The 15,174-nt window shown below is 33.4% G+C and overlaps 1 protein-coding gene and 1 long non-coding RNA gene across 4 annotated transcripts in view; one reads left to right on the top strand and one right to left on the bottom strand.

Annotated features, from left to right (window-relative positions):
- The window catches only part of LOC128547828 (uncharacterized), a 283,211-nt gene that overhangs the window by 85,390 nt on the left and 182,647 nt on the right, over nucleotides 1-15,174 (bottom strand). The gene's annotated exons all lie outside the window — the stretch shown is intronic.
- LOC123530509 (pleckstrin homology domain-containing family G member 7-like) overlaps nucleotides 1-15,174 on the top strand; it is a 234,285-nt gene that overhangs the window by 38,613 nt on the left and 180,498 nt on the right. The window contains exon 1 of one of the 3 annotated variants that reach the window (XM_053521206.1): nucleotides 6,155-6,805. The exons of the other annotated variants lie outside the window; for them this stretch is intronic. Coding sequence (XP_053377181.1) covers nucleotides 6,313-6,805 — 493 coding nt within the window. The 5' untranslated portion in view covers nucleotides 6,155-6,312. Of the gene's footprint in view, nucleotides 1-6,154; nucleotides 6,806-15,174 lie in introns of those variants that run through there. 3 annotated transcript variants of the gene reach the window in all.

The following is a 15,174-nucleotide window of genomic DNA, read 5'->3' on the forward strand; positions in this document are numbered from 1 at the left end:
ATTCATTGGGCTCGAGCGGCTCTACCTCTGTGTCCAGTGCTGCTGCTTTCCCTTTTTGCAGTTCTTTGACGATGTGGTTAAGACTCCGTCTTTTCAGTCTGTTCTTGGTTCTGCTCTCGAGTTTTGAGTGGAGTGGGTGGGATACTAGTCTCTTTGCCTTCTCTGCATGCACAAAAGTTTTGTACTCTTGTCTTGTCTCTTATGGCTCAGGGTTGACTGTCTTTTCCGTTTATTTCATTGGAGTTGTTTTCATTGCCCCGGGATCCTCAGACCTGAAATTTAACCTTGTCCAGTTTATCTTTACTGACTTTGGAAGCAGGTACCTATGAGGTTGATGCTTATTCTGCTATGGGCCGTACGTTGCCTGTGTAGACTTGCAGAGGATCTTTGCATTTATTCCCCAACGTGTTCCAGCCAGTTGTTTTCATAATGGAGAGTTTTTTAAGGCCCTCTCCTTTGACCTTTAATGTCAGATTTGACCTTGGCTAATTTTTCATTATTATTTCAAGAATGATATCATCTGTTATATATACTTTAAAATGAATAATAATTAGTTAATAGTTTTGAAATACCCTCAAAAAATAATGAAAAATCATTTCAAAAATACTGGGGTTTTTTTGGGCTAATATTCACGCAAATTTTACCTTTGACCTTTGATAATAGGTTTGGCTTTTCCTTTATTTGGATAAAACCTACATTCCTGACCTTGCTTGACATGTATACATTAAAATAAATTGCTAACAGAAAATTCTAACAGCGCTATTATTTTTGAACACAGTAATGAGTAAGTATGCTACATTTTAATCTTTTAAACAAAAATGACCCCTGATCTCTAATACCAGGTTCGACCTTGTCTTATTTTCTCTTCCATGACATCGTCTGACGTATATACAGTAAAATGAACAACGATCAATTACTAAAATGACAAAACAAATACTTTTAAACAATAAACATTATTATAAACAGGTGATATTATTGCAACAGTTTACTCATTTTTTTATCTTTAACCTTTGAAATTATGATTGACCTTGAATGTTTTGAAATGATATGTGCATACTAGACGTCGCCTACATTTTATACATTAAAATGAATTGATATTGTTGATTAATATCGACAAAATATCATTAACAAGAAGAAAAGTTAAAGAGCTATTTTTTCATTCTTTTACTTGAAAATGACCTTTGACCCTTAATATCACATTTGAACTTGTCTGATTTTAGACGATATCTTTATTACTGACATTGTGGGACATATATACATTAAAATAAATCACGAGCAATTACAAATAATGATCAGAAATAGCTGTTATATTTCAAACAGGAAACTATTCATGCAATTTTTCACACAAGTTTGACCTTTGACTTTTGATATAAGCTTTACCCTTGGCAGTTTTTGGGTTACCTTTGCCTGACATACAGAAATTAAAACGAATTAACTTCAGTGACTAACAATGTGAATACATATTAAAAACGTTAGAAAAAGTAAATGTAACATTTTTCATATTTATGCATGAAAATGAACTTTGACCTTCAATTATCATGGTAGACCTTGATGTTTTGCAATAAGATTTGCATTTCTGACTTTGGCTGGTATATACACATTACATATATAAAGCTGAGTGACTTATGATAACACACTAATTTTTAAGAATAAAAATAAATTTCAAATATGCCAGTTTTTTTCTGATTTGTACATAAATTTGACCTTTGACCTTAAATATCAAGTTTGCCCTTCATTCTTTTTTGATGAATTTCTTTTTGCTGACATTGGTTGACATATATACATTTACTGACAATCATATAACTACTGTAATTACACAGTGAAAAAACTGGTAGACGTAAACTTTACCCTACCCCCTAATTTTTTACAAGTAAGTTTTACCTCCCCTTTCACAAACATAAGTGAACAAAATATAGATAGGCACGGCTTTGACACTTAAGAAATTGGTTTTCATGGAGGATATGAAATACTGTTTCCAAAAATGTATAAACTTCTTTTAGCCTCAGTTGTTGCAATAAAAGTCCGTGAGCTCTCGGACCAAATTGTTTCAATGCCTTCTGCCAAGGCACTGAGTACTTGTGTATGTGGTTTGGTAGGTTTACCTATTATATATATATATATATATATATATATATATATATATATATATATATATATATATATATATATATATATATATATATAGTTTTACAAAAACATTTCTTGCGTGACTTGTTGCCTGATATACCAGGCGAGTATATGGTGTAATTACGTTGTTCTTTAGCTTTGGAATATGGCGAAGATTAAGAGTGATGCACGGTATGCTCGTTACATAAATCGGTTTAAATTCTCTAGTGATGCTCTGCCACAGAATGCCCCACCTTTATTTGTTTACTTTATACTTATTGTTATATTCTTTTACCATGTCTATGTCTTATTGTACATATGTCGAATATTTACACATCTATGTACACTCTGGTGTAATGTTTCGATTGTTTGTGTGTTTTTGGATGGAATATGGCAATTTTGTTGGTTCTCATTTCTTTGTAAATTGTTTCATGTTGATTATTATGCTGGCAATAGAGTGGCATTGTTTTATGACATTGCATGCGATTATCATGCTAGAATTTAACTATGTGCTTACCTGTTGACTTAATAAATCTCTTTCTATTGGTGTATTTGAACATAAACTGCTATGAAAGTATACTTTGATTTGAAATTGTTTGATGAATTTGTATACGCTGTCTTGTCTTATGAAAGTTAAATGGATTTTATGTACGTCCGAAGGGACGTATTATGTCATGACGACGTTGTCCGTCTGTCTGTATGTCCGTCCGTCCGTTAGCAATTTCGTTTTCGCTGCGTAACTCTTGAACCCCTTGAAGGATTTCGAAGAAACTTGGCACAAATGTTCACCACATCGAGACGACGTGCAGAGCTCATGTTTCGGATGGCTCGCTTCAAGGTCAAGGTCACACTTAGGGGCCAAAGGTTATACCTTCAGGCTATATTGCTCCGTATTGCGGTGTTCTTGTTGAACGGATAAAACATTTACTAGTATTGCAATGATTTATAAATGGTTTAAGTAGCCCAAACTTTGCTGAATGTAATGTAATAAAAGTTCATGCAACACACCTCCACTATAACATGATACATATCATAACCTTATTTAACAAGAGCTGTCCGTAAGACAGCCAAGCTCGACTATTCGAAATATTGTCCCAGAAGCAGGAAAATATTACCCAAAAAGGTTAAATATCAAAAGAGTTTTAAGTTCAAAAGGGGGAATAATTTGACCAAAATGCATATCAGTTATGGGACTTGCTGCTATCAACTAGTTTTATAACCCCGAAGGCACATGTGAAGTTTCAATTCAATATCTGCATTAGTTTTGGAGATAGAAACTTGCATGTAAAACTTTAACAAGAATTTTCAAAGTCCAAAAGGGGGCATAATTTGCCCAAAATACATTCCAGAGTTATGGGACTTGATCCAGTGAGGTTAGTAATTGATCTAGAAAAAGAAAAAATAAGTTTCAAATCTATATGCCTTTTACTAATAGCTGTATGTACTTGCACGCAAAACTTTAACCGGAGTTTGCTAAGTCCAAAAGGGGACATAATTTGGCCAAAATGAAGGTCAGAATTATGGGACTTGCTGCTATCAACTAGATTTATAACCCCGAAGACACATGTGAAGTTTCAAATCAATATCTGCATTGGTTTTGGAGATAATAACTTGCATGTAAAACTTTAACCAAAATTTTCTAAGTCTAAAAGGGGGCATAATTTGCTCAAAAAACACGTCAGAGTTATGTGACTTGACCCAGTGAGGTTGGTAATTGATCTAGAAAAAGAAAAAATAAGTTTGAAATCTATATGCCTTTTAGAAATAGCTGTATGTACTTGCACGCAAAACTTTAACCAGAATTTTCAAAGTCCAAAAGGGGGCATAATTTGGCCAAAATGAAAATCAGAGTTATGGGACTTGCTGCTATCAACTAGTTTTATAACCCCGAAGACACATGTGAAGTTTCAAATCAATATCTGCATTTGTTTTGGAGATAGTAACTTGCATGTAAAACTTTAACCAAAATTTTCTAAGTCCAAAAGGGGGCATAATTTGCTCAAAATACATGTCAGAGTTATGGGACTTGACCCAGAGAGGTTGGTAATTGACCTAGAAAAAGAAAAAATAAGTTTCAAAGCTATATGCCTTTAATTGATGGCTGTATGTACTTGCATGCAAAAACTTAACCAAGGTGTGACGCCGACGCCGACGCCAGGGTGAGTAGAAAAAATGAGAACCTTTAATAAACATAATATTTATTTTAGCCTAGTCTAACTATATATAGATGTGGAAAAAATATTTGTTGTGAACACTGAACTTTTTATTTCGTTACTTAATGGCCTCTAGCACTATAGCAGTATAACGATATTTCTCCTATATGTCAATGCACGTACATTGATCGGTACACAGAGTGATAATAGATTGTTTAACAAAGCGATTTAATTGTACATGAAACAGGATTGTATAGTTTTGATTAACAATACATTTGTAAATTCTTGAACGTTACATGCAATTTTCGCTGTAAATGAGAAACTGTTTAAAATACACTGATCTGTAAAATGTGATTATTTGGATATATTTAACCAGTTATTCTAATTTGTAATTGTCAGTGAAAGCAGTGACATATTGATAGATGGACAGTGTTAACTAAAAGTAATATCATTTTGCATGCTCAGTACGTATCTATTGGTAGCATAATAATTTACAATAAAAATTAGTCATACGTTAATTGGATACATAATATTATAAGTTACATGTTTATTTGCCAGGTGAAAACATAAATGAGCCGTGCCATGAGAAAATCAACATAGTGGGTTTGCGACCAGCATGGATCCAGACCAGCCTGCGCATCCGCGCAGTCTGGTTAGGATCCATGCTGTTCGCTTTCAAAGCCTATTGCAATTAGAGAAACCGATAGCGAACAGCATGGATCCTGACCAGACTGCGCGGATGCGCAGGCTGGTCTGGATCCATGCTGTTCGCTAACCCACTATGTTGGTTTTCTCATGGCACGGCTTAAATAAGACATTTAAACTACTTTTATAACGAACAAGGAAACGTTTTTAATTTTAAATGTATGGAGTACTTTCATGTTATTTAATCTAATATAACGTGTTTGAGAAAATGTGTTATTAATGGTAAAAAGAAACGAGTGATTGGAATCTTTATATTTTTATATTACTGTATAGTAACGGAAATGCGGATTCTAACACCTATATATTATAAATTTAAGTACTAGGTAATTCTTTAAACGAATCCTCAGCATTTTGTAAATACCCATTAGTTTACATTTTTATGTAAAATACAAGATATCAATTACTAATTCGAAATTAACAGCTAAAACCTACATTCATAAATTGTTCTGACGTGAACTAGGTTTAACATTTTACTTACATGTGGATTTTTTTTCGTAGCAATATATAAATTTTAAAAAGCATACCATTACAGATGAATATATTTTTTTCAAATGATCAAATTTAGGTTTATCTTCTCAGTTAAACTTAGAAGGCGGTTTAAAGATTACAATTTACATTTAACAATCGGCGCAAATTTAAAGCTTCATCAAGTATATAAATAATTGTAGCACATTATAGTACATTTCAATCCGACTATAATAGCTCGTTATGAAAAGTGCATTTACTATTAATTCACAGTAAATATTGTCCCTACTTAGGTATTAAACCGACTTTAACCTAAAAACACAATTTTCCTTTAAACAAGGTATTTTAACCGAATTTAACCTAAATACACAATTATCCTTAAAGCATGTTATCTAAGTGAAAGTGAAGTGAGCGTATAGTCCAAATGGCAAAATGCTAACTTGATAGTATTTGGATGATAATTGAATATGTTATAGCAAGTACTGACAATTCTTGGTACTCATATTGCAGAGAAGTTAACTATACCACAGGACACTGGTGCATAAATAGAACTATTATGGAAAACATTTCTTTCAATCAGTATCGTATGTTTCGTTTGGTAGCGGTACAGGTCATTGATTTACTCTGCCAGAAGATATTCGAATAGCTCATTATCGCGGGATGTTCTACTTCATTGTCTCTTAAAACCATTGACAAAATGTATGTAAACTTAATTTCAAAAGTTAATGGTATTTAATGCATTATATTGAAAAAATCTGAACAGTGCCACTATATCTTCACAGAATTTCTTATGTAATGTTTCGAAAATATTGGAAAAAACTGTTTGGATATTATAGTGAAAGGCTCAATTAGAATAATTTTAAAGACAGAAGTACAAAAGAAAATGTCGGTCAGACTTCAGACTGAAGTAGACATTAAGCAAGACCATAGTGGTGAAGTTATACCCGATACTGTATCAGCTGACAGGATAATGAAAGTGTATGAACGGCGGCGAGCAAGTATGTCGGCGTTTTGTAAGGAAGCAAGAAGCTCATTTAGGTACAGTTCACCACTCAATGTATTAGCTAGTTCTGGAACAGGTGCGAAGAAAAGCAGAAAATATAATTCAAACAAATGTGCCGGCAGTAGCAGACAAACAAAAGGGTGTATAAATGATGCAGAGAGTCAGTGTAAATTAGATAATAAATCACCAGAATTTGTGAACCGGTTAAGGAAAAGAATAATTAGTTACAATGAGAATAACCACCATAATTATGAAAATATATTACACAACACACAGGGGCGAGTGCTAAATGAATGGATGAATGAAAAATTAAAACAAAGTTTAGCTGATGTGACCGAGATTGAAAGCCCGTTTGAGGAGGAGAAAGATGAAGGTAAGAGTTCTTTGTGGTGCTCTGTATTTCCGGGAATTCTATCCTTACCTTTTACCTTTTCTTATATATAATGTATGTACAGAACTACTTGTGTGGGCACGAGTTGGCTACTTTTTGTCATTTTGACACCAACATTAAAAAAAAGATTTTATTTTGAAATGGATTGTTACATGTTTGGGAATGTGTAATTTTACCCGATATTTGCAATTTCAAAATCACAGTTTGGCCAAAAGTTGACATTACTGAAAATATTTACAAGCCAGTAAAACGATCCTACTAACTAAACTCTTCGGTAACCGTTAGAATGATTTATAGTTGATATTTGGACATGCTACATAATAAAGCCCCGATTCAAGAATTTTAAGCGGTTATAATGAAATATTGAATCATGATGGAAACATTTGCACTTTGGTGTTAATTGTTTTCTTTCATTGTACTAAAGAATATTTTTATTATAAATTGTTATTTTTTTTCCATTTTCTCATTCCCTTCTTGATATTGTAATACATTTAAAGTTGTTGCACAAAATCTTTTATTCTGCAAATACAAATCGTAGTTTAAAGCATTGGTAATGGTGAATACATAATAATCATGTTCTCTGTATCAAGGAAAACAGTAGGTGGCATAATGAAGTGTTAACGTGCAGATTTCACTTCATAGCTGACCAGACATTGAAACCTCATAATTATGCATGGAAAAGTAGCTTTTGTCATTACAAGTCTTGGCAGTAGTGTAGTTAATCGTAACCATATATATTAACGTGCGATCGTCTCGTAGAATAAGACGAAAACATCGTCCTCAAACCATACTAGTAATGTATACTTCCCTCTGCAAATTGGCAATTTTACACGTCACATTATTCAGTTAAGTAACGACCAACCAGATAATTAAATCCTTTCTGCATGCTCACTTAGAAGATTATAGTGTTACCCTAATTAAATAATCAGTTTGCGGTGAGAGTAACGCACCCATCAGAATGCTTTTGTTTAAGCCAACGTCTAAATATAGCTTTAGTTTAATGGTAAGATGTAGTCAAGTGACAAAGGCGTTAAACCCGACATTTGAATAAACACTTTGACCGTTTCTTATAATAATTCAGGTAAACGTACTTGACGCATTTTAACTAGTCTACAGTTAGGGTGGGAAACTAGAAAAACTGAAAAATATTCGCAGGATTTGCAAAAATCAACTTAAAAGCAAAACATTGATCGGAACGCTGACAAGACGTACTATTGTTGTAAAGTACGGACTTTAAGAGTAGGACATGATCATTGCTCTATATTTATCACTAAAGTATTTCTCATTTTGTGGGGCCTCCTTGCCCGAATGATTAAGACCTCTTTCTTAAAATCAGTTACCCTCACCGATGTGGGTGTGAACGTCGCATGGGATGTAGTATTCTTCATGTCAGAAATCCATCCTGGCTTACATAAGGTAGGTGCCCGCCAATGATAAAATAACGCCTGGAGGGGCACAGTGGATCTTTCTTTAGCAGCAAAAGCTGAAAAATCGCCATAATTATGACCTATAATTGTGTCCGTGTGATGTTAAATCCGCCTCCACCACAGACAAATCTTATTTTATCTTATCTGGCTCTTCTAATAACAAGAAACGGAACTACGGTTGTTTAAATGCGATATACATGTTTTTGACAGTGTATACTGGGACAAGTAGAGTATTGCTAACAATCTTTAGCAAGATATATGCCTGTACGTCCTAAATACACACAATATAATATTGCCAGTTGTCATTGTACGGTAGATCTTAGTTTCCATACCTAGGAATCATTCTTTCAGTGTTTATATCATTCGTCATCAATATGAACATATGGTTGATTATGTTCATCATCCAGTATCTGCATCTATATTGAATCATATCTGCTCCTATTTACTGTGACATTCCATAAAAACTAAAAACCTTGATTTCTTTTGTATTTTGCCATTTCTAATTTTAGTTGTTTACAAATTATATTGTTGATCAATATCGCTCAAATTTGTCTATATTCAATGAATGGTCTTTACTTTCCTAGTTTAATGAATATTTCAAAGTTTTACCACTTTGCTGCGGCAGTTATTCCAAAACAAACGGTTATTTGTGTGGCTGGATGTGTAGAAATCGTCATAAAATTAAATCAAAAGATAACTAATTGAAATATATGACTTTTCAGTAATAACATGAACATGAACATATACCCTTTGAAAATGTTTAAATACATGACATCGCAATAATATCTGTTGTCGTTATATAACATGTATCATTTGTGTTACAAATGGTAATGGAATGCTTACGAACATTAATATGCTTATTGAAATTTTCTGCAATGATACATTTGTCATAGCTTGATGCTACTTTCTGTCTATGCCAGACAAGCTTTCCCGACCCAAGTTCCGTAAAACACACCTTTTGTACAGCTCGTCTCGTCTCGTCTTGTCTAAAATTTAGTGAAAGAATGCTGTCGGATATGCTTTCAGACAGTGCAAAACATAGACATTTTTGTACAGGTGAATCTAGATTACCCATAATTATTTACGATGTAACATCCCTAAGGGTTAAACAAGTCATTTTAGCATTGGTCTCTATTTGACAAGTGCAACTTTCACTTATTTGATAGAATTAGACATTTTAGTAAATTACATATCAAAATGGTGATTTTAATGGAAATTAATATGGTTAAGTTATTACCTAGATAAAACGAGGAAACAATGAGCGTTTGTCACGAACGATATCTGTTACAAAAGCTCTCGAATTAACTGCAATTTGCACTGTGTCACTAAAGAAACATATATCATCAAAGAAAACAGAGTTCTAGAACATAATATTCAAGACAACTTTTTAGACTGTGGTTGATTTTCTGTGAGCACGAAAGAGAAAATAAGATAATCAAATTAATCGAATTAAACACGCATAGTCTGTGCTAAAAGTAATTACGCCGCAAGCAATAATTTCAAACGTTATGCGATAACACCAGTATCCATCTTGTAAGAACAGAACGAAACTCAGTGAGGATTTTTTTTCCATTTAAAACTGCATACTTTTATTATCAAGTCTCCCTAACATTTTGCTAGGGAACATGTTGGTATGTGTTATTGTTTGCCCGTCCGCCGGTCGGTCGTTACGTCACAGATAGTGTTAGCTCAGTATCTTTTGACCCCGGGAACGATGTTAAGATTATTTTCTTCTTAATATATACTCAGTTCCAAAAGAAAGTGTGCACTTTTTAAGTTTAATTATTTAAAAAAATTCCCCGACGTTTTTGTTTCATTTTTTTCATACACTAACGCTCAGGTATAACTCAAAATCTAAAATGCACACCAATTTGTTTAAGAATTGATTTAAATTTTGATACTAAACGTTATAAGTTTTCGTGAAAATAACCGAGAAAAAATAACAGAAAACTAAGTGCACACTTTCTTTTGGAACTGAGTGTATTAACTATAATATGAGACTACATTCAGAACAGAATGTAACTTCTGTTTATATCAATGTCAGTGTCGCACGAGTAGGTCATAGGTCAATTAACGATTATTTCCTGTCTGGTGTGTGTCGTCATAATCCATAAAAGGATTTAACATTGCTACATAATGTTAACTATGTTACGATGACATGCCGAATGTAGTATTCGTGACTGTCGGTTTAAAGTCAAAGTCGCATTTCAAAATCAGAATTCAAGAATGTGTGTTCTGTATCGTCATAATGCGTACAGTATACATCATTCAGTCATATATTAAACGTTAAATAGGAAATATTTTATGTTCGCAATTATCATTTTATCCTCTGGAAGAATTATCAAACGATTACCACATACATTTACATATGTTTACGCGATTTTCGGTCATTTCTAGTAAAGGATACACAATGAGATCGATCAAAAATTACAAAGCAATTAGATCTATTTGTGTCCATTCTATATATTTTCATCTAATAATATGATCTAAGACATTTTAATTTGACTATCTTCCATATGGACAGTTCTAATGTATCTGTTCACCATTCTGTTCTTTACCATTCCATTTAATTGAAGTCTTTTTGTGGGAGAGAAATGCTTTATTATCAAAAGAGGTCTCTGCTTTTTATTTAAGAAAGCAGAAATTATTGAGACCTCAATCGAATAACTGCGACATTATTACTTAGTTGTTTTTAAAAAGCACTACACGTGTTTGTTCATCATATGATTAGATATTGTTAACTGTACTCGATGACTAGATCCTGATTCCGTTTTGCTAAATCAATTGCGAAAAGACAAAATCTGTTTACGTCAGCATTGATTTCTTCTACCACAGCTTTAAGTGGACAGGGTGAGACTATCTGTAACATTTGTTAACACTTTTAAGGTATCCCTCAAACAGTTCTATGAAGACAATCTGAAACAAACAACATTCATATAAAACTGTAGACCTTGAATAAAATAACAGTTTTATAGTCTTTGTTGCTGATCTGTGTCCTTGTTTTTAAGTATGCATGAGAAAGACCAAGCTGACAGCGAAATCATTTCTTATTTAAATTAACATATAACACCGTAAGACGCATTTAACTGAAAAGCTTGTAAGATATTTGTCTGCTTTGTTTGCAAAATATCCATGTATAAAATTGCGCATGCAGAAGTCTTAGTTTAACTCGGTATATATGCATCTTTAATATCTTGTCAAATTCATTTCCCAATATCAGGCAATTCTCTTGAGGTTTCTTTGTTTTATACATGCCTGTGTTACAAATGTTTTGTTTTATGCTTGTATAAACAACTCTTTATCTCTACTGCACAGGAGTCCTTTATTCGACGCCGCCACAAGGCGGCGTTGAGTATATGGGATACACTTTTAGGCTGAACACCACTAAATCCAGCTGTTCTTTATTTCATATAAAATCTACTTACTTCATAACGGTTTTTCGACATTTTCTAGCATATCAGATTTTCAGAGACTTATTCCCATAAAGAACTAGATCGCTACTTTAGAAAACCAAAAAGAAAAGGGGGTGTTAACTTTTATATAAGAAAACTACAGTTCGTTAAATACAACCCGCTGAATTTACTACTTTTCGCTTCTTTCAATTTCTCTTTACTGGTCATTAAATTCTTACACCGCCATTTTTACCTAGCATGCGATAGGAACATGCCGATTTCAATAGAATGTAAAGTGATACATACTGAAACGCGGTAGGGTAAAAGTAAGCACGTTGCTGCCGAGAAAATGCACTAGGAAAGGAAAAAATGATCAGTACTATTTATATTGGACTACTTGTGAGATCTAGACCTGCGGAGGCTTACATTCTATTTGGTAGTGATCAGCCTTTATTTTGGGCCATGTAAAGATGGCAGTGAATAGTTTCGAAACGATAAACAGAACACAGTGAATAGTATGTTAAAGGACCCACGATATTGCACAATAGATTTTAGTGAATAAACCAAAAATGGCGTAAAGAAAACATTAAAAATGTATGTAATGCAAATTATTATGTGATGTAAAACAATGTTATTTGTCATTCCCCTCCTTATTTGTAGAACAGAAAATATTATTTTTATTTAAACATTCGTCAAAATGTCCATCCGATTTATTGATAAGGGAGGTTACTCTAAGTAACGTTTTCCGAAAGAGCAATGTTTTCCAAATATCCAATAAATTGTAGGAAATGACATTACCAGATCAGTGAAACTTTTGCTGACCTTAGTTGGTGAAATAATTTAGTTTTGTATGTAAAGGGATCACCTACTCGCAATGTCAAGGTCGTTGCAGGTACAAGGCCGTCGCGGGCGGTCCGGCCGGTCCGGCCATGGCCGGACCACTTTTTTGGCCGAGCATGACCAGTTGTTTTTTCGCATAAAATTTCAGCTTTTGCTTAGATTAAAAGTGCCGAAATATTGCCTTGCTAATTATCCGCAACGAGCGGTATCTGTCATAATTGCCCGCGGGGTGTGAAAACTTCGGCGCACTTCGTGTCAAAAGTATCGACCCTGCTTGATTGGATTAATCATAATTAAACGCTTATCTGATATATCTTTAATCCGGTATGATCTAAAGGGCATTTTTTTATAATCTATAATAATTGTTCTGATGAAAAAAGAAAATAGTCGCATGTTTAAAAAAATTAGAAAAGATGTGTTTTTCGTGGTATAATAAAACAAAACTAACCGAAAGCTAATTTCTTCTAATTATTTTGAATAATCTTAAATAATTGCTTTAAATCAAATAAAATGCTTACGTACATCTCAACTATATAAAATAATATAAACTTCGTTTCTATCTTCTCTAAATTCTGAAACCGTATGCTTAACTCGTTGCTTAACGTATTGCTGCAAAATGGACATACCTGAAATTCCAAAACAACCTGGCAGAGGATTTGTACTGCATGGCAATACTTCTTCATCATATTTATTCTTGACTGTTTCTAACAGTGTATAACATTTATTGTGTTGCTAATGTTGATAATTTGTAACCAGTCAGTCTAATACATTAATGATTAGGTAATTTCTCATATTGCAGTAAATGTACTTCAGACACAACACTTGGCGGCGTCTTTGATGATTGCATCAATGAATTTCCTTGTCTCATCATGTACATTACCTGCAGAGACAGGAGGAGCTCATTGCATCCTTTATCAAGTCATATATGGTCTGCTCCTACAAAAGAAGTCCCACACACTTTTGATTGTGCAGACACACTATATAAAATAAAGTTCACTCGAATAGTTTATATCTACGTTGGAATTGTAGACACAAATCATTTATATGAATGCATCGTACTAAAATGTACATGACAAGTTTTATGCACAAATAACGGGTTTAAACTCCGGGAAAAGTGTTTTGCACTCGACAGTTCTAAGGTGATGCACCAATAGTTTTGTCCTCGTTGCATTTGAAGTTTATATAACGTCGGATCAATAGACAACACGGACTGCAAAACTCTTGTGCGATAAACTAGGTATCCGGTAACAGATACATACCTGTGCTTATTTTATTTTCTTGTACAGACTTTTCTTTATGATTCACCTCGTGTACATGTTAACAATGTACACTTATACCCTATTGTTGGAGGACGCGGGCTTTGTAATGGTATATTTTATATTATATGCTACATAGAAGAATAATACATGTTAAGATTTTATGATTATAATCTGTATGTATAAAATGAAATAACTTCCATGAACTCATCATATTTCCCTACTTCGTATGCTGTAAAAGGCTATATGTTTATCACATTTTATCAAGTCTGAAAAGTACGCATGTGAAAATAGACCGTTTCACAATCATACTGTTTGTCATAGGATCTGTTTGACGTAGTATGATTTATGTAATGAGCTTTAGAACTGTACAACAAATAAAAGCTCTCAGTTCCCGAGATAAGTTATAGTTTTACTGACATGTTAACAGACAGTGAAGTTCTACTAATAAGCCCATTTAGCGATAATTCACTTCCGAGTGATTGATTCAGTGAGACTTGACTTTTTCGCATTATCAAATGTATACTAAAGCTTGTTTACTTTTTATACATACGATTTGTTATTAAGAATTGTATTTAATCAGTGTAACTCATGTTGGCATAGTATAAAACTATGATTTATGAGTAAAATTCCAACTACATGCCATTGTAGAACACTAAACATCTTATAGTAATCATAACAAGTGAACAACAATTCATTTCTGGAGTAATCTATGTTTGTCCTTAGTATGCCAAGTTGTACAAATCGCAAACACATGCTTACAGGAATGACAGTATGTGCCATACTTTGCAATCACAGGATTTGATAGGCTAATTAAGCACTGACAGTTATGAAACATAACCTCAATTAGTCTATCAGTAGGGAATGCGTTCTTTTTGTATAAACAATTTACTATATAACTACTTTGCATGCGTGCATTTTTTGTAAACGGGCAATCCGAATCTAATTTCCAGGGGATTATTTGCATATAGAAGACAGGTGTCTGTTGTGACGAATATCTAATTGTTTCAACAGTGCCTGAATTATATACGGTTCATGTTTGTTATGTCTGTAAATCGAGAAAAAGCGCATTCCACCCATGTCCAAAGAAAAATGGTAACGGATCATAATAATGAGCCACTAAATGTAGAACGTAGAAAATATTATAGAACATGTTTCAAGGTAGTGAAATAAACAAATCAAGCATAAAACATGACGCATTGGAAGAAGTAAATTCACTGACTTCAACACATTGATGGCAATCTCTTTGCATGTGTGGTCTTATGTCCGAACAAAGTACAACTACTTCAGAAAAATACCAAACAACAACACGAACAGTAAAAAGGAAGAACACTCCATTTTAAAAAACTTATGAACTGAAAACATATCCCCTTTCAAATATGCCGAGTATTCAATGACAAACTGTAAGAAAAAAAAACAAAGATAACAATTTATGA

The sequence above is a fragment of the Mercenaria mercenaria genome, chromosome 13, assembly GCF_021730395.1.
Source record: "Mercenaria mercenaria strain notata chromosome 13, MADL_Memer_1, whole genome shotgun sequence".
In the NCBI taxonomy this organism is placed as follows: domain Eukaryota; kingdom Metazoa; phylum Mollusca; class Bivalvia; order Venerida; family Veneridae; genus Mercenaria; species Mercenaria mercenaria.